This window comes from Meleagris gallopavo, chromosome 11 (genome assembly GCF_905368555.1).
Source record: "Meleagris gallopavo chromosome 11, MGAL_WU_HG_1.1, whole genome shotgun sequence".
Lineage (NCBI taxonomy): Eukaryota > Metazoa > Chordata > Aves > Galliformes > Phasianidae > Meleagris > Meleagris gallopavo.
In genome coordinates this window covers 1961735-1982991 of record NC_139414.1, presented here as the reverse complement: position 1 = coordinate 1982991, position 21257 = coordinate 1961735, and the positions used below count along the sequence as shown (strand labels likewise).

General features: G+C 37.9%; 1 protein-coding gene across 1 annotated transcript in view; it reads right to left on the bottom strand.

Annotated features, from left to right (window-relative positions):
* Nucleotides 1–21257, bottom strand: part of WDR33 (WD repeat domain 33) — a 63072-nt gene that overhangs the window by 27796 nt on the left and 14019 nt on the right. Inside the window, exons 2-7 of the mRNA XM_085232893.1 lie at nucleotides 19385–19609; nucleotides 17993–18061; nucleotides 17471–17575; nucleotides 16741–16836; nucleotides 16122–16273; nucleotides 14254–14351 (exon numbers count right to left, since the gene is read on the bottom strand). Coding sequence (XP_085089019.1) covers nucleotides 14254–14351; nucleotides 16122–16273; nucleotides 16741–16836; nucleotides 17471–17575; nucleotides 17993–18061; nucleotides 19385–19588 — 724 coding nt within the window. The 5' untranslated portion in view covers nucleotides 19589–19609. The remainder of the gene's footprint in view (nucleotides 1–14253; nucleotides 14352–16121; nucleotides 16274–16740; nucleotides 16837–17470; nucleotides 17576–17992; nucleotides 18062–19384; nucleotides 19610–21257) is intronic.

Genomic DNA, 21257 nt, shown 5'->3' with positions numbered 1-21257 from the left:
ATACAGTTATTGCTTTAGTACACAGAATACACACCTTCATTAGACTAGTGTCTGTTTTTGGAACACATTCCCTTCTGAATTATCTGTTGCCAGAAGATGCAGCATTACAAGTGTCGATGTGCCAAGAACACGATCAGCTGTGACAAAGCACTACAGAGGAGAAAAAGGTACAGCAGGTGGAGGAATACCTGGCTTGAAGGGTAACAGGTGGTTCATCTACTGGTGATTGAGCTTCAATCATGTGTATGCCATCAGCAGCATCCTACACTCCTCAAGACAGCATAACAGCGATGCTGACCGTGATTCTGTATCAGTGCATCTTTTTCAGAAGAGAAAACACTGAGGAGTTAAGTTTTTACACAATGCCTTTAGAGAGCTATGCATGACTGATATCCTACAGCAAAACGAGCAGCAAAACTCATTATTTCTGCTCTCAGGTACAAACGAGTAAACTTAAAGCCTGATACAGCTAACACGGTTTTCTGAATGGACTTTTCTTCTACTAAGTGAACGAAGAAAAACTTTCTTGCCAGGGATGAGCTCCTAGATGAATACAGTTGATCACCTTTCACTACCAGTTAATTTATTCAGATAGGTTGGAACTGGAGATCCATTCACATGACGTCTAGTTGGTAGACCATGTTCCTTAAATCAGCAGATGTCCAGCTCACAGTAATTGGCAGCACAGTGCCATGGACCATACTAAATTGGAGAATGAATTTGCTTTTCACTCCTGACCTGCTTTCTATGCAAGGATGGCAAAGAGTAGATACTGCAGGAGAAATAACCTGATGCTCTTCATGCAAAATTAATTTCTAAGGTTACTCCTATGTCAGTCTCATAACATTAAATTCTAATATGAACTCCTGGAATTGCTCATTTTCAGGCACCATAACTAAACTGTTTTTGTTAGATCACTGTGATGTATAATGCTTCAAGAAACCCTGCATGGCATTTTTCAGGAAAACTTAATGCCAACTCCTTGTTGCATTTTGACATCTTGCAAAAAAAAGATTCAAATATTCAAATATAGCCAGCATATTGGAACAAAAATAATACTTTCTTCCATTAAACAGTTCATAACGGATTAAAAATGACTTGATACTTTCAGTAAATAATTTCTGTGGAATAAATTATCATTATTAAAACCTCCTTTGAATTTCAGTAAAGGGCTATGGGCTTGCTAGATGTCCCAGTGACTATACCTGACAGGTCGAGATTCTGCAGACACTAACGCAAGTCCAACCATTGGGCAGAACACAGACACTTCATTACCAGTACTTCCATCTAGGCTTACTGGGCACAGACATCGTCATTCTGAAACTGTAGACTGAAACGCATACAGTAAGTGCACTTAGGAAGAAAGGTTGTATATTTCTTGAAGGATTCCTTGATGCAGGAAAAAGAAAACGGCAGTGGAAGAAGCACACAGCATGCCAAGAAGCCTCTGAGCAAGCAGGATGTTTTGTCAGACAGGAAGCAGCAGCTACATCTCTACAGCGATGGCTGGCAGGACAGCACTTGCTGCTTAAAGCCTCTGCCGTTCCAATTTTGTAGTGTGAACACAGATTCTAAGTTTAATACCAGCATTAAAAGTCCTGATTACACTTTTATAAACGGCTGCTTTGAAGCTGTCAGCAAGCGTAGCGCATGGCAGCAATGACAAACCTAATATGCTTACACAGATGGCAAGAATGACCAATTTTCTCCGTTCCTTAGGAAACAAATTACACTCCTGACAAGCTCTGAATGGTGTGAAAGACAGAGAACCTACCTTTGATCTCCAGACTACGACTGCGGAGCACTGAGCAATTCAATGCAATAAAAAAGTTGAGTGCACTGAGCTTTTTATTTTCCTAGCCTCGACACCAAATGCTCACTTTCAAGTCTCTGCATAACAGGGGCCTCCACATGGAGAACAGTGATCTACAGAAACACACAGTCGTGGACATCAGTGATATCAGTTGTCACAAGAAATAACAAATTGGCCAAAATAATGACGACTATGGGACAAAACACATGGCAGAGATAGCACCTCTTACACTGGCTTTATGTAGGTGGAAAACCTGCTAGGGAAGCAAGAGTTAAGCACTGCTGTGAGAGTTTAATAGCGTGGAGTGAGCCCTGCAGGGAAGATATGATCTCTTATTACCCACTATGTCAGCTAACCTAAAATGAAGCAAGATAGAGTCCATAACACAGGTTTACTGGATATATTTTTCTTACATCTTTTTTTTTTTTCTTACTATGCCAGCTAGTCTAAGTTATTTTTTCTGCATAACTATTGTCTATAAATGAGAAAGAGCAGAAGGTAAGATCCTTCTTGACCAAGCACAACCAGCAGTAACACTGCAACACACCACGCACAGGTTTTGCCAGTAGCAAGAGAACAGAGACCTCCCATGCTATGCTATGTACAAGGGTGCCTGAGAGCTGCCCACAAAGTACTGCTGTGTAAGTGCTCACTGGTGCCCAATAATCACAATTCAGAAGGAGGAATTGCATTACAGATTTTGGGAGGAGTTGTTCTTCCTTTCTAAGCTCATCGTTAGCAGTCATAAAGACTCCTGCACTTTCTCCACTAGCAACTGAAATTCTGTTTCACTGGATTTGTGTTGTATCTTGAAATTGTGGAATTTTCTCAGAGAAAAACAGAAACAACAGAGTAAGTCTGGTTAGAACTTAGCAAAGAATGATTCAAGAGGAAGGAACTTCTCGTTTCCTGTTAACTTTAAGACAATTTGCAGTCTCAAAATTACATTTAGTATTTTGCAGTCTTGTGCAAATACACTTAAACTTGAACATTAAATTGTTTTCAACAAAAAAGGCAGTCAGGACCTGGGATAGTGTATTAAGTTGGTTATGCCCATACCTATCTGGACCAGCTTTTGCTTGGGAGCAAAAATACATTTTCTAATGCCTACTTTACCTGCAGAGAAAGAAGGTTTAAGAATACACTCAGGTCTACTTGCAGCTCTCTACAGAACTTAGATGATCCAGAAAAATGTCTGTTCAAGGATAGTAATGGCAAAGCAGATGGACAAAACCATGCACTTTCAATTTAAAGAGGAAAGTTGTATCCAAATTGCTTTTTGTTCTTCTTTGAAAGCAAGTAAAATAGACTGATGCTTGAGGGTATATTTTGAGGCTTTACAGCACTGTATACACAACCTATTTCAAGACAACAGAATTTTGAAACAAAGAAGGAAGCAGGAAACTAATCTTAAATTCCTACAATGTGCTACTGGGAAATCATGAAAGCTGGATCCTTACAGATATTGCAATTACATACGCACACGGAACCATGGGGGCAAGGCTAAAAAGTCAAATCACTTGGATTTTCTGTTCCTTTCTTTCCATTCTGGCAAAAGAAAAAGGCAACTCAGTATCATAAGATTGCAGTACATCAGGTTGGAAGGAGCATCAGAATCCTCTAGTTCAATCTCCTGCTCAAAGCTGTAAGGTCAGAACAGGTTGCTCATCATTTTATCTATTTTCATCTTGAAAGCCTCGAAGAACACAGCATGGTACCTAAAATTCAGCAGAGCTCTCACACTGTTCCACTGCACCAGTAGGAGAACAGTGGAAAAAGATGAAAAATCTTGCAGTAAAAATGGTATTCTGAATAACTTCCAGTGGATTACAGGAGGAGACAATTTTTTTTTTTTTTTTTTTAATTAGAACTATTAATTTTGTCATAATATTTGCTTTCATAGTGGCAACATTTCTGAAAGATCGAGTGAGTTTCAACTCAAATTTCTGGGCATTCCCATAAAAGGGAAATTACTTACCTGTGAATATCAAGTATACATCCAGTTGTGCTATGCATTTCTAACTATAAAAGAACCATAAAAATTGTCTTTTTAAAGAAGAATGTTTTACTTTCTTTTGGAATTCTATGCTGATGGGAAGTCGGATGCAGGAAGGAATCTCTTCATTCAAATTGAAAGATACAGATTTTAATGTTTGCATGTATCCATCATTTATAAAGCCAGAAAGAACCTCAGTTTTTGATGAAAAACAGTTCTTAATGAACAGTAGGCCTTATGTTAAAGTCTTGCTATGTAAATTCTCAACTAAATACTTAAAAGCTATGTCCTCCTTGAGGCGTGCTGAACAATAAACTAGAATAGGACTACCCTGGAGCCAGCTACGAAGAAAAGTTCAAATCTCAAAAAGTACTATAAATATTTATACTTTATTTTCCTTAACATCTTTTGAAAATGGTAATTATTAATGAGATCACCATAAACTGCATTGTGAGCTACACCTTGCACTTAAAGGGCAAGAACAGATCCAATTCAGCTACCAGCTTAGGAGCATTAACGTCGCCTTTCAAAGAAAGGTTTTCAAAGTGATGTAGGATTTACAACTAAGATTTTAATGTAAAACTTAAAATACATTTCCTTATCCATTGTTAAAAAAAAAAAAAAATTATTCCAGCTATGGTAGAAAATGTGCATTTGCACACACACCAGAAGGCAGGATTTGCTTTTACTAAAAGGTATTATTTTTCCCAATTTTAAGCTTCAGCTTTTCTGAAGGCAAATTTTCAATTTCCTTCCTGAGATTTCTGGAGCTCAGTAGGAGCACTTTGCTCCTCTTCCAGCCCTGCAGTTCTTTACACTATTTCCCACGTCAGGCTCATGCTTAGATAAGCTGCTTTTCAAAACTTATCTGGTAAGCAAAAAGGTATATACATTTTACATGGATGCAAAACACATTCATAGATATATAAAGAATAACAAATATTGAGGAAATACTGCATTTTAAAAAAGATACAGCTAACCTCTGCTTTAGAACTGTCGAACATACGGCCAGAAAACAGGAAGGGCAGCAGAACTTTAAGTGTCAGGTGCTTCCACTGAGATAATAATTACAGAGAGTGAGCTCAACTCTCTGTGGTGGAAGAAGCGTTCACCTGTGAAACTTCTAGTAAGACAAATATATATTTATGTCAAAGTAGTAGCTTTCTCCTACATGGGTGTACTTCTGACCCCTAGGACTGTGCTTGTTTGGAAGCTGACATGCAGTGGCCCCAGCATTTCTTAACTTCCAGAGAAGAGTAACAATGCTTTCCAGCATAAAATTCAGAATTGTAGAATTTCTAAGGCACTTTACTTGCCACACACACATACTTTCAGCAGCCAAAATGAAAATATCTTCCCTTCAATAGTGTCCACTTTCCAACAAAGAGTCCTTATCTGGAAGCACCAAAATTAAATGACTTTGCATTCTCGCTGCAAAATGAATCTGTTATTTGGAAGATTCTGGCATCATACATGGAAAATAAATTTTTATTGTGCTTGCATGCTTAATGTAAAAATTACTTTTTGTAGAACTATGCAACATACACGTGCTTTGACTATATCACAATTGAAGCAATTTAGCAAACCTTGGGTCTGAATAGCAACATTGGGTATTCTAGTTTTGGAACATTTAAATAAACAAAACTTCGGATGGAATAACGAAGACCCACAGCACTTCTTGGGGAGGATTAAAAAATAAATTGAATTTTCAATCAACTTCCACAGACAGCATTCTGCCTCTGGTAGGTAGGAACTATGGAACTACTCACTAAAATAGCACTCCATACTTCTCTTCAACGGGAGTACAGGATGTGTTCCTAGCCATACTCACACTCACCAACCTAAAATCAGGACTGAGAACATACAATTTAAAAGATATTTGGGAAGAACGTATGTGGATGTAGATGGATATGCACCACATACAGTACAGTGTACGTACATGTACACATACACAGTGCATGTGTCTGCTTGTTTGCTCACAGCAGCTTCCAAGCGTGCCACTCAGCCCCTTCTCTGGCCTTCTCTTGTTCTTGTGACACAGTTTGCCCCCATTTATCCCTGCAGTGCCAGGAGCAGAACTACTTGCAATTTCTGTAACTTCATTCTCATCTCAGGCTGGATGGGGCTGTGAGCAACCTGGGCTACGGGAGGTGTCCCTGCCTATAGCAGGGGATTGGAACGAATGATCCTAAAGGTTCCTTCCAACCCAAACCATTCTATCATTCTATGATCTCCTCACGCTGCTACTACCTCTTTACAATCATTACTGCTGTTTTGTTAATTTTTATTTCTGCACTGACATTGCCTCCATGTTTTCTTTCCATTTGCTAGCCTAAACATCTCCAGCCACTTTAGAGCCAGGTTTTTTTTCAGGATTCTTATCTACCCCTTTCTCCTGCTCTGCTGTGTAGTGCCTTTACAGTATGTTCCCCCATTTCTCTTTTGACTCTGTCTTCTACAAATGACACGAGATGAGCAGGACGACTCACTTCTCATAATAAGTAAGGAAGGCCAGGCAAGTAGGGCAAAGAAAAAAAAAGTACTACTGTATTTTAGGGAAAATGTGCAAGCTTTGTCTTCCAGTGCCAGGCTGTCCATACGAACATGTAACACTAGGTAACAGAACGCCGTGACAGTATTATACTCATATGATAAAACTTGATGGAAAGTGTTTCATTCCTAAACCCAGAGTATTACTCTGAGCTTATTTCCTGCTACTGCTTACCTAATAGTCAGAAATAACTGCAGCACAAACAATTATGCAAAAGAAAATATCAGAGGCTTTGCAAAAATCTATGCTTACCCAGACATACAAAAGCTTTTGAACTTATTTGCTGTTAAAAAATTGAAAAAAAAAAAAAGTGATCTGTTTAATTTAATCTACACACTAAAGAGAACTGGTCAAGAAGCTTGCAAAGAAAGCTTCTACAGAGAGACAAGGATCATTTTTCAGTAAGGATATATAGATAGGTGTATACATATATATATATACACATATATATAGACACCTATCTATATATATATGACTTCTAATATTTCTTAAGATATACCATATTTCTATCTACTATATAGGTAAATCTATATATATAGGTTTTATATATAGATATATATATTTCATATATATAAAATGAAATCTACTGTCTAGATTTCATTTAAGACATTAAGAGCCTAATTCTGAGCATGTATCTGCTTAAGAATATATCAGAGAAGACGAGTTACTAAAAAAAACTTGCATAAGAGACTAACTCATACCATTTTGCTTCTGCTGGAATCTTTGATCTGACCAATATTCACAAGTAGATATAAGGAAGCCACCACCCTTAACGCACGCAGTCTGTATTCATTTCAACTACTGCCCTTGTGCCAAGATAGCAGAATTGATTTTTATCTCACCATGAGTATTTAAGCAATTGTGTAGTTGGGGAGTTTTTCCATCAGCATCAATGAAATCTGATTACAGTATTGTTTCTATCTCAAAAACAGTAAGAAGAGCTTTAGGACAAAACTCATGCACCTGGATCAATGGTTCGTGTTGTAGATGAGGTCAAGGACACCAAGTATTGCTGAATGTAACCACAACACCACAGTGAAGTTCTCATTGCTGCAGTATATGTACTAACAAGCTGCACAGAAGGTTTCACCTAATCCAGTATTCATCCACCACCTGCTACTGGCAGCAGGTGGGAGGACGCAGATGCAAAAAACCCAAGTGATGCAATAACATAACTTCTGGAAGAAGTATCTTCTGTTTCAACAGCACTAAGAGTTGGCTGTCCTATGACAGCCAGTCACGGGTCTTTCAGTATTACCTTTCCAAGCATAACAAAACTGATTACTCTTTTTTTAGCACGAAATTTCCCTCAGAGTCAATATGACAGATCATGCAGCTTGGAAACTCAGGATATTTTTCAGGGAGAAAAAGATTTCAAAACTGATACTGAAATAATCTAATTCCTGCACAGTGCCTCTTCATTCTTGTCTTACTTGAAGTGTTGACAGAAGTGTTTTTGATAACTCTCTTTAAAAAAGCAAACAAACAAATACAGCACTGCAGCTCATCTCTCATGATCTCTGTAAGTTGAAAATCTTGTATGTTATGAGTTATGAACTTTTTGATTTAAGGAAAAAAAGAAGATTCTAAGTGAGAATCAGAACTCCAAGATATAGCACACTGTACCTAAGCCATAACAAAACTCAGAACTGTAATAAAGACAAAACACTTTTAGGCATATAAGAGACAGCCAGCTCTGAGTGCAGTCTTCAGCAGTTTCCATTTCCCCCAGCACTGTTTCAGAGATCAGAGCAAAAACAACATGAAGCTGCTCCTAAGCACCATATTATTATTATTATTTTTTTTTTAATAATCACCTTTTAATCATAGGATCCTAGGAACTCAAGTATAGTTGATAAAAATAATTGTTTCTGCTCAAGGTGGAACACTTCACAAAAAGAAAATCTGACAGAAGTCAACAGAGGAGGAAGATACTCAGATTTTTACATTGAACACAAGCAGAATTCAGTATTTTAACAATACCTACCTATAATACCTCTTATATTATAAGAAAACTTCCTACAGAGAGAAAACCAAGATGCCAAAGCCTTGCAAGACACTTACAGGAAGAAAGTTGAGTTGTTAGATGACATCTGAATATTTTATAGCAACGTTAAGCCAGGAGATGCTGGATTCTTCCTATCTTCTAAGAGAATTGTATCCAGTATCCTGAAAGTAACAGAACTACTGAGACAACTTACGAGCTTATGAAAATATCTGTACACACGTATCAAATCTGTGAAAAGAGAGAAGCTGTAGGAAAATCTACTTTGCTTGATGAAGCTGGAAATTGAGGTTGGTGGCCCTGCATGTGGCAGGAGGGGTTGGAGATTCATGATCCCTGAGATCTCTTCCAACCCTGGCTGTTCTGTGATTCTGTGATACAGCATTCCTCACTCAACTCTCACAAAGACAAGTGAAAGATTTCCTAGTAAGATGAAAAAGTGAAAGCCAACAGAAAACAGAACATATCAAGAACTTTCTACTCATGCTACTCCAAAAAAGAAGTAACAGGAATAGCACGATGCATGCAACAGAACAAAAGGGCTCCTGTCTCACTGAGAGTGTCATAATGTGTTAGATTGAGCAAAAGTCACCTAAACTACTTAAGAAGAGTGAAAAAATATCCCTCATATATTAAATATTAACATCCCAGTAATCTACCTAGCAGTGTTTGCACTTAAAACACGTGAAAAGTTTGATGCATAGCTGTTCAGAGGGTTAACTGCACCTCAAAAGGCTTTGCTGCAACTTACTCCTCACCCCATCCCAAGCACTGCTTTGGCAATGGCAATGAAGATCCATAAAGATCAATGCCCCGCAACATAAGCAGTATACTGAAACCCATCAGGAAAGAAAATATTTAACTGATTCAATATTGACATTTCAAACACTAAAGTTTTTTTCCCGTTCAAAAATTGAAGGATTTGCCTCCTTTAGATCGACACGGTTGGTGCCAGTATCACACAGATATCCATCTTGAGCTTTTGCTTTCAGGAAAAATCCTTCTAATGTTCAGCCATACAGAGATGCATCAGCAAACTAAGACGTATCAGATGTATCAGAAATCCTGACAGCAAGAAGCAGCACACTCCCACTGAAAATCAAAGGTTTAAACACCATAGCTGCTTAAAAGAAAGACAGTATCAGCATACATACATTTATTGAATTGGTTGGGTTTTCTAACTCTACAAAAACAAGGAAAACAAGATAAGCCTCAAAAGAAAGGGAAAATATAGTGAAATGGCAGCTTCAACATTTCTTTTCTTTTAAATGATCCAACACAGAGTTCAATTACATGCCAAGAAAGGTAACAGTTTTTGAGGCTATGCTACTTTAAAGGCTAAGAGATAGCTACCAGCATGTGTTTAAAATCAAAGGATGAAAATGAAGAGAGTTCTGGCTAGTTCCACTTCCCAGGTTCCTTTTAAACTATTTAACACATATTCTCTAAATTTAAGTACAAAGTTTTCTATTTGCTGAAGGTAGTGGACAGCAAGAACTGTGAAGAGATCCCTCACCTGCAGGCAGAAAGCTCAGGGTGTACAGCCTGCACAGGTTAGTTAAACGATCAGACATTACATGAGATTTTATTTGCTGATGAAGATCCAGAAACAGAGTAGAACGAAGGAAAGAAAGAAGAAAAACCATCTTCAGTTATTTCAGCATAATAATTGTGGAGATAGCTTTTTCAGATCTTGTGAGCAAACAAAACAGTACAGCTTACCAGAACTACAGTGACTTCACATGTGTGTGTATGCACACAGATGTTATTCCGTAGGTAATGAGGGTTTGTTCTGCTGTTAAGCCTGAAGACATTCCTGGCAGAACAATGTCATTAAATAACAGGAAAAAAAGACCTTCCTTAGGAGTAGCTCAGTGTACCTTAAGAAGTTACATTCTGTTACAAACTGCAATCTTTAAACACAGAGAGAATGTAAAGGAATTGTGACTGCTTTTTATTGTTTCAGTTGGGATATGAAAAATCTTTTGTTAAATCTACTATGTTGGCTAAAAGGTAACTTACTGTATTATTCTGTTCCATAAACAAAATTGACCTACAAAACATCTGAAGAAGTCCTGGCTCATCATCCTTCACCAAGCTGGGTAGAGCCAATTTGTCCAAAAAACCTATTTAGGCCAGGCAACCTCTTATGCCCTGGGAACACAGTTAACCTGGAGCTCAGAACAAAAACCTTACAGTCCTCCCAAGCAGAGATTTCAACTCGATTTTGTGTGCATCACTGTGAAAGGAAGGAAATGGAACAACAGAGGAACTGATACAAAATACATTTGTAGCTTCCCAACTGATAGTTTCACTCTGGGAATAACTAAGGAATCATGTGTTTATTAACAAACTACCCAAAATTATCTCAAGAATTTAGACCCAACAGCCAGAGATTCATAATCACTTGTCAAATCCCTGGTAACAATAATTTCTCAATAAAAATAAATAGGCATCAGACATTGACTGCCTACTCTTCTGTCCCCATTCCAATGCTTCCAATTTAATTAGGACTATTAAAATCCATTAATATGTAATATTTAAGTTAGTATAGAGGTGGGAACTGTTACATGAGCCCTGGCATTTTCACTGCAGTTAGTGAGAATGAAGATTGGTAAGAGCTTTGTCGTACCATTACTGCAAATAGACTTGCAGAGTCACAGTCCTAATGTGAAAACTAAGTACTGATATTCTATATACTGTTTTCTCTGTCTTGATATTTTAGAAAAACTTTTTCTTTTTTTTTTAACACGTTTGAATTCTACCACTGCATTTCAGCAAGTGCAACACACTATTCTTGTTACCATCACTTTAAGATGACAGCATTACAGAAATTAATATAGGCAGAAACTTCTGGTGCAGAATTAGGAAATTAGGAATCAGAAACAGCAGCTTTGCTTCAGGAGAAAAGATGGACTACAATTGGGTTGAGAAAACACAAACATGTAAGTGACTGAGACTTGATGCCATTTCCCCCACTTTCAAATTCTTCCAAAGTAATTTCCTCTAAGATGAATTACTGTAAAGATTATTCCCCAAGAATTCAACATTTTAAACCCATTTACTTACTTATGGTATTAAAATGGGCTCAAATGATTATCACATAAATCTAACAAAACTGAAGAACCCACCCTACCATGCACCAGAAAGGCACGATGGCAGAAACAGCAGCAAAGCAGCATACATCAGGGAGAAGCTGGGCAGCAAAGGGAAAGAAAAAGGGCCCAGAACTTATGGCATTATGAAGAACAAAACAGGGAGTACTGTTTATTTTTGTTTTGAAAAATAAGGAAGCTGGACACAGTTAATACACTCTGCCTTGTGCACCCTACGTTTTCATGGCTTTGCCTACTGAAAACATTGTGTAGCCTACTGTAGACAGTTGAAAACTTGAGCAGAATCTTTTTAAAAGTCCCATGTACGTTAGGGCTTCCCATTTGTTTTCTCAGTCCTTAGAAAGCAAGACTAGAATTGCTCATTTAGATCACTTTCATCAAATAATGAAAATAAATTGTATCTGTTCATTCTAGTGCAAAGTCTGTAATAACTTTGTAGAATGTTGTCCTTCCTATACCAGCAAGGTTTATCCCACTACTGCTGCTGTTCTTTACAAAACTGCTTTAAAAGCATTCTGTAACATAAAAGTCCTTAAGCTTGTTTTTAAATCATACTGAAAAATTAGTAGGAATAACCATACAAGGATATTTTATCCTGAGCAAGAAACTTTTTTAATGAACACATCTGACTGTAAACCAACAGTTTCACTTGAATCTGAACTTCAGTCAGATTAGCTAAAGAGTACTATAATATACTAAGTGAAGTTAGTTTTTTTTTTTAAATATCAGAACTGTAGAATAATTTCAACTTCATAGCATCAATATGAATCAGCACAGGTGAAGCATGGTTTGCAAAGGTAGGAAATAATCACTCCTTACCACAGGATTTGTCACAAACGTTTTTTGTACACTATGAACTATATTTTTAGCAAAGTTCCACCAGAATTTCAATTTACAGATCACTAATTCTGGAATCACTTTTTCAAGGTTCCACTAAACAAAGCATTTCTACGAGCAGAATGCAAGTGGAGATGCAAAAAGCTGAAGATCAGTTTCCCAAAGACATAAGCACTGAACTCCTAGCAATGAATGAAAGCTCGTATTTCCCATGAAGGACACTACTTAAGTGCTTCCCATGCAGCTCTCTAAAATATGTCTTCTGACCAGTTTAATGGTTTTAAGGACTAAAACCAAAACTAAATTTGCATGTTATGCAAAAACATTTCCCTCCTCACCTCACAAACACTCAGGGTTTGGGTTTGTAGGGATACTCATTTGATTGGTGTTTTTTTTCTCTGTGTGTTGGTTACACAGGGATTTTCTTTTTGTTTATCTCACAGTAGAGACCAAATAATGTGCCCCACCCAATTTTATCCAGAGATATGATAAGAAGTTTTGAGAATATTTCCAACATGCATCAAAAATAGTGTATTGGGGGTACACTGTACAAGAAGCAGCAAAGATTCTTTATAGAGCTATTCTGCAAACTAAAAATCGCAGACTGTGATGTGTAAGTTATAAGAAATTAAAGTATAATTCTATTTGAGATGTGGCCACAATCAGAGGGCGACAGAAGGAAATGTAAGTTGTGTTTTCTCCATGCTTTCCTCCTGCCTTATGCAGAACATAACAAGAATGTTAAGAGAATTAGAGTTTATTGTAATCTCGACAGCTCTGCATGGAGGCAGTCGCCATTTCCTCCTGCAAATACCTGGAGGAGGGTACAGAATATTTACAGTGCAGAATGGTTTCTTCATGCTTTACAGAAGAATTAACTCGTATCTTTTTTGGTCCTTCTAGAATAATTAATCTATATGATAATAGCCTACAAATTTCCTTGCCAGCTCCTATAAAAAATACACCTAGTAATGCTTACACACAGCTTCAGACAAGAAGATTATCACCCCAAGAATGATGAAGCTCAGTATCTTTTCCAGGTGGTGATATTTAGTAAAAGAAGAGCTTAAGAGTCAAGAGAAACAGAGAGAGATGGACGTAATAAAACATCCAACGCAGGTCCATGTTGCAGACGTGATTTAAACAGCAACAAAAATCCTTCCTTAGACTGGGAAAGCAATGAACGAGCTATAACACCTGAAAACACACTTCCATGTTTTTATTGCATGTCTTCTTTGCGGTTTATCTGCACGGCCATAACCTCCAATCTCACGGCAGACTTTAAAATATACTCCTACTTTTAATATATTCTCTAAGATAGAAATAGCTATCAAAAGCTACTGTCTAAGACTGTAGAAAGAGAAAGCTCTCCAAGCCAGTGAAAAGGCAACAGAATATCACACAGATGTGGGACAGAAAATTACTGAACTAAAGCTACGATTATTTGTGATCAAAACGTAGTCATATTCTCTACCTAAATACCATCCTTCTATTAAGAACTGAGAAACAGTTAAATGTCTTGGCTCTCATAGATCAGAACAGAAGGCACTTTCATTAAAAAAATGGAATCCTCTGCATGAAAGCATGTGCTCTGAAGGAAAAGTGGCCGCAAAGACAGAAGTCTGGAGAAAGGCATATGTATTTCTGATCTGGAAACAGCTGTTTCTACCAATGTTAGGGGTGGAAAAATGTCCTTATTTTTATCTCCATTGTTTAGAGTTTAAGTGGACAGTAAATAGTGTAATGTCATTGTGAACTGTGCCGTGAGTCTAAGGCACCAACAACAGCAGCCAAACAAAAACTTGTTTGGAGGATTTAAGACAGGGATGTAATACCAAAAATGTAGACAAGCTGATAGTTCTGTATGGTGAATACCTAGTCAAAAAAAGATTCCCCCTCTTGAAATACCCCAATCAGTACTTTTGGTACACATACCTCGAAGAATTCTCTCCTCATGGCAACGTAGAAAGTCCCAGATTCTAACAGTGCCGTCGTCAGAGCATGTAGCAAATTTATTATCCGTGGGTGAGAAACTGTTACATGAAGACACACAGCAGGGGAAAGAAGTCAGCATTTAACAGATTATCTATGCTTCTCAGACAGGGCAAAATTATACTGTGTTATACACTGAAAGATGCATTTGAACACAGGGACTTTAAAGTGCATACGTTGCCTGCCACTTCACCACAAGACATGAATTTAGCATGGGATTACTACTGCATTGCTGTCCCCAGTCAAATGAGAAATCCAGAACTTATTCTTAGCACCATCCTACCTATGGACTGCATACAGTAGCACCTTTTTTGCAGGATGAGAAGCAACAGCAATATGACTTGGTAAACATCAGCCTAGATTTTCATGTTTTGCAATACAATAAGCAAGTGACACTGTATAGAGGCACAGGAGAACAGTTCTTAGGGGAAAAAAACTCCTCTTCAGCCACAGGTGATTTGCAGCAGAAAAGCAAAAATAAGGGAAAGCTGGTCACATGAAAAAGCTAGTTGAATCAACTGGTGATAAAATAAACAGTATATAAAACAACCATATCACTTATTGTAAAAGAAATTTGGTAAACCTCCCTTCTTTTACCCAACCCACGAAAAGAATTCTACAGACACAGAAGCAGCTTCCAGATTGAGCAGTCAACATCACATGAGGAAAGTCACTGGAAAAGTAAGGAGTTATATAGCCTTAATCAAGGGCCAGAACACCTCCAGCAACTGACAGCACTCACTCCCTTTCTGGTGCAGTGAAAGACCACGAGAGCCCTCTTGAAATCCTTGATCTTTATGATCAGGAGAGAGCTTAAAATAGCAGAGAAATTCAGTGTAAGGCCACAATATTTAGTCATGACAGTAACTGAATCTAACAGAGGAACTTTTCATAAGCAAACAGAAAATGCTACACCCTATCAAAGAAAAATGGTGACTTTAGTGGAATGTGCTTTGGTGGCAGTGAACCTTTATCACCAAGGGCCAGCACCTGAACCCAAAGAAACACTGCTTTAGCTTCATTTTGGGTCTGCAGCTTCTCTTCAGGCTTACTTTAAAAACATGTCTTCTATTTCTGTATCTCACTAAGGATTATATGCAGGCTTGCTTTAGAGAAATCCTTCATTTACATCTCACTGACAGTATCACTTTAGATTCCATTTTTTATATGTGTATATATATATATACATTTGCACATTTGAAGTATCAAAACTGAACCAAGAGAATATCCTATAGTCTTCTCTTCAATGGCTTGCTTACAGTTTCAGGCTTGAAGAACCCATTCAGTATTAACATTAGACTTCTGTATGTGGCAGTCTGTGTGGGTATTTAGTATTACTGGAAGTCTTGGCTTCACCAAGCCAAGCAGTTCTTCACTTTATTTAGTGTTTTATTATTTTGTGAGAACTATGCAGGTATTTCATTTCTGAAGGCTTTATATTTTATTCAGTTAGGTTATTAAAGACTGAATTCTTTATTTGGAATGAAATTGTTGTCTTACACAGTGCGTATAAAAAGGAATAACTGATACACATTGTCACCATATAAAAATGAAAAGAATACCAGTGCAAAATGCGGCAGACAAATACATCTCTAACATATTGCAGAGGCGTATACTGGGACAATACTAATTCAGAAAGGTGCCAGCAAAACGGTGAGAATGTGGAAACAAAAGAAAATATTGTGTTTATGTGGTGCAGGAAGTTTCCCAGAATCTGACAGAACCCATGCATTTCTGCACCCAGAATACACTGAGAGAACAGTCTAATCATGGCAATAGGTACTACAGAAAATGGTATATTGTGTATAAACCTGGCCTCTCTAATCGCCTCCTTATGTGCCTGGAACATCTTGACGTTGTTCATGTTGGACTGCCAGTATTTCACATATCCCCCGTGGTCTGCTGTCAGCATCCACATATCATTGTGTGACCAAGTCATAGCCCTTACCGGGCTGTCGTGAGCCTGTAAATTCAGAAACAAAACTTCTAGCAAACGTGTTCAAAAACTGTCTGAACCACACAAACATAGAGTTAGAAACAACTGTAACGAAGAAATGAAAACAATGACGATCTACTCAGATTCAGAAAGTTGAAGGGGCAGAGAAGGATTCCCTTACTCTGTGTAAAACTGCACTCTAAATAAGAGGGTATTTATTTACACTTTGTTTCCAAAGTGACTGGAACTGTTAGTACCTCGTATGGAAGCAGAATGAGAAGCATTAAAGGACTGCCTATGGCCACAGTTTGATACAGGGACAGAACAGGATAAAAATTAAAATAAAAAAAAGCAAAAAAACCAAACCCTGATGCTTCCACTGCCACATTTAGACCACAGGTCCACCATGAGCGGTGAAGATGTGTTCAATGTGTTCCCAAAACATGCTCAAGGACCTCAAGATAATAGACAGAAACCTTGATAGATGAATTTACCTGTAATATTGTTTCAAAATTGAAAGTCAGTCCATTCCACAAAGTGAATTCTCCACTAGATGCACCAGTAACCAAGCGTCTCCCCTCAGGAGTCCACTGCAAAAGAAAGACTTAACTCGACTTTGCAAATATTTCTTCACAATCATCTGAATAGATCTTAAGCTACTTTTCAGGGTATTTCACCAATGGTGTTTACCAAGTCATTTGCTAGTCAGTGCAAAACAGACAAAATGCAGAAGCAGGCCAGAGGGCTTTTGACTTTTGTTAACAACAGAACAAAGTTATAGCACTGTTAAAGCAACAACAACAAAATCTAATCGCAAAGAAGAAACAGTTTATTGGCACCAACACAACTCTAACACGCCATATTAATCAACCCAGCTGAAATCAATGAAAAGTTGTTAAAAGATGCTACAAGAATTAAGGAGTGCTGACCTTTATCAGTCTTTTATCTGAGTCAAAATACATTACCTCCTCAACAAATCTTTGAAAAAGATTAAATGCACCCCAAACTCCAAAAGTAGTACTTTGTACTTAGACCCAACTGTTTAATTTCCTAAGTCTCCACAAAAAAAAAAAGAACCAAACAAACAGAGAAGTAGCTCAGACATTCTAGATGGTGGTTTTATTTGAAAACGTTTTAAGTGATCCTCTGCTTCTCTCTTCAGTTAAAAATGTCAATACTCTAAAATAAGGCAATGCAGCTACATAAATCCAACGCTATACTCACCCTGACAACAAATACTGGGCATTTTACTTTATTAGTAGAAGTCCGAACAAATTTTGTTGTTACAGCATTCATGGGGTTGTTCAGCATTCCTATAGGGGGGACCAACTAAGAAAGAAGAAACAAAAGGTTTAGAAATGACACCTCTAATCAGAAACTGCAAGGAAAGCATGCACTCTCAACACTCGTGTCTAGAAAACCAAGCTCTCATTTGCAGGGTTAGGGAATACATCAGAAACTGGTCTGGCTCACAATCTCAAACATGCAGAATCAGCACCTTCAAGAGGAAGATCTAAGCTCCCAGCATTATGAAAGTTCTTATCTATATCTTTAAAAAGCCTATCCAATTTCAGTTTTTTTCATGGGCATAGACTTCAATAGCAGCAGATAACATAGGGTAAAGACCTTTGATGTAGTTAAGACCTCCTGTGGAGGAAAAGCTAATCCCAGCTGACAGGTCCCTCTAATTTTATGGACCAATTTTATCCACAAAACTTCCACAGGAAGTAGTAAGATTTTACTTACGTCATTATAATATCCTGCATCAGGCTGGATTGCTCGCATATCTCTCTGGTCTCTTTGCCATACTCTATTCTGGAAAGAAGAAGAGAACTCCTGGTTTATATCACCACTACAGCAAATAAGGAACATGCTGACAGCCAGGCTGGTATGAGCATTAAGTAAAGATAACAATACATTCAAATGCATAAAACCAAAAAGACTCGATGATAAAAATAACTTGGATGCTTTACATTCTGTGAGATGTCAAGCACCAACTTTAAAAAGCACTTCATATGAAACAGAAATGAAGTATATTTTAGCTTTATATTGCAGACTTCACCAACTTGTATCTGCGTGTGTATCAGAAACACAAGCTAGAATTGCAGTTAAAACATCTGGCACACACTATTAGCTTGTTAGAATTTGTTAAGCCAAGAGGGAATTGCATATGAGCTGTTATCTTCATTTTCATAGGATCACATCAAATCAACTGAGTGGTACAAGTGGAGATAGAAGTGGAGCTTTGCCATATCCCAATCTTATGCCAGCTTTCAAAACAACAAAGGGTTTTTGTTTGTCTCATTTTAAGTCGTTTTTGTCCACTATTTTTTAGGATTGGGGTAGAGGGGAGGCATTCCTACAATAAACACCAAATATTTAAAGAATACTCTCATAAACAAATCTACAAACCAAAATCACACAGTCTACGACAGACTGAATTCAGTTCATCATGCCTTTGCAATGTAGCTGTTTCAACAATTCCTTTCTCTGCAGATTTGATGGTATGTCTTCTGAGCCAAGAGTCAGCATTTGCACATCTTGATCAAAAAACCGTATTTATGAAGAAACGAATACCACCCCAAAACGAAAGCTAAAGAAGCACTTTTCACTGAAACATTTCTTCAACAAAACCTATTTAAGTTATTCTGCATTTGCCCACCAAGTGTACAGAAAAGGATTTGCAGAGACCACAGCTCAAACTGCAGGGTTATTTAGTACAATGAGAATACATTTTACGGTGCCCTGGTTTTGGAGGAGGAGGGAAAATCCCTATTTCAAAACCAAAACAAGGACGATTACATTGTTCACACCAAGTTTATGTTTATCAAGAAGTCAGAACATCACAGAAGACATTCAGATGAACTCCCAGCTTGGAATTCCAATACAGCTGAAGTTAACATTGCTGCTTACAATTTAGCTATAAATTCAGTTGTGTACATGTGCAGTTTCATTATGAGAACCAAAGACTTTTGAATTCATCCCATGTCAAGTTTACAGACATCTGCCAGTTGGCTTTAAATTGCAACAGTAGATCTCTTGGTATTGCAGACTATTCCACAGACATCTGGAAATCAGGATCCTGAATTTCAGGAAGGAAGGAAGGAAGTTTTTCAAAGAATAAAAAAATTAACTAACCTCCAAATATTTAATTACAGAGGGATTGTAATCAATAGTCTTTCGGTTCACAGCTTTTCTCATACGTTTTCCATCGAAAGTAAGCTGTTGCATTGCTTGCTGCTGTGCAAAATCAGGTCTTTTGTAGAAGAGCTGCCGAGGCGCCTGGTGCTGGAATCTCGGCATGTGGAAGAATCGGGGCGGGGAGCCGATTTCTGTGGCCATGGCTCTCTTGTTTCTGAAATGCTGCAAAAGAGTGAAATAACTGGTTACTACAGAACGGTGACAAAAAGGTACCTTCAATAACTGGAGTCCATGAGGACAGCTACTGTTTCTTCCCAATAAACAGCACTTTATGAAGTTACCATTTGCATTCAGTAAGACTGATACAGTCCAGCCACAGCGAGCCCCTTCAGATTTGATGTACAGCTGAAGCTGCTAACAAGGAAAAAAGCTTTAAAGTGCTGCTCCAAATCCTTACTCTAGGATCTGAAAATAAAAATTTCCTTTACATAACATACAATAATGCAGCACAGATATGGTCTGCCTTAGGATACATGTTCAATTTCATTACTGTAAAATAAGTGAATTACACAATTTCTAACATTTCCTGAGAACAACAACAAAAAAAAAGAATATGAGTGCCAAAGGGATGATGACAAAGGGAAATTAGCCTAAGAATTGAGTTTTCATTTTGTAACTTCATTCAATGACATAACAGTAAGCTCCTCACAGCTGAGAACTACAACACACACTGCCTTTAACGTAAGCATGAACTTCAGACTTTGTACTGACACTGTGAACCAGTGAAACTCCAAACTCCTTTCAGCTGCTACTCCCCTGCCTGAATTGGAGCTGGGCAAGAATTTTAACCAAAACAAACTGATGAAAGCAAAAAGAAAACACATCAGTGCTGAGAAGTCTTCCTCTGCACAAAGGCTGAAGTGTTTGCACTGAGTAAGACCACGCTTAAGAGACGATCAAAAAAAGAATGGGTAGAATTTAAAATGAGCAGCTAAAATCTGCTTTTAAAACCATGAAGGTATTTCCTTATTCTGGGAATAGCCTCAAGTTGTGCCAGGGAGGTTCGGGTTGGATATTAGGAAACATTTCTTCCATATCTTCTGTGAAAGAGCAGTCAGACACTGGCAGGGGCTGCGCAGGGAGGTGGTGATGTCACTGTCCCTGGAGGTGCTGAAGAATCATGGAATTGCTCAGGTTGGAAAAGACTTAAAGATCATCAAGTCCAACCACAACCTGGCCATATTACCCTAACTCTAACGACCCTCTGCTCAATCATGGCCCTGAGCACCACATCCAAATGGTTTTTAAACATATCCAGGAGTGGTGACTCAACCACCTCCCTGGGGATCCCATTGCAGTCCTTAAACATGTCCAGTGCAGCTGGACATAAGGCTGCAGAGGCTGCAGACAGCATAAGAGGACACAGACATTGTTTGGAGGCAGACCAAGTAACATCTGTAAGCACACAATGAGTACAATATTAAGCTCACCTGGATGAAGAAAAAGGTGGCAGAACTTCCTCACACAGAGAGCATGATGAGTACCCTAACATTATCCCAGAGTCTCTTATAACTCTCAGGAAAAGACAGGCAGAAAAAAAACATAGCTGTAATCTCTCAAGTCTAAAGGGTATCTTTAATCAGGAGGAAAAAAAGTACACTTTCAAGTTCATATAGAATCCATATTCCCCTGTAAATAATACAGAAATGAATTTCAAGAACAAGAACGCTGATAAACATACATGCTGGGGCTTCCAAGAACATTTTGATAAGCCATTTACAAGGAAACATGACATAAAAATGCCTTTTTGGGGAAAAGCTTCAAAGCAACAAGTTGATCCTTCAGAAAAACAGATCCATTCTCCAAGAAA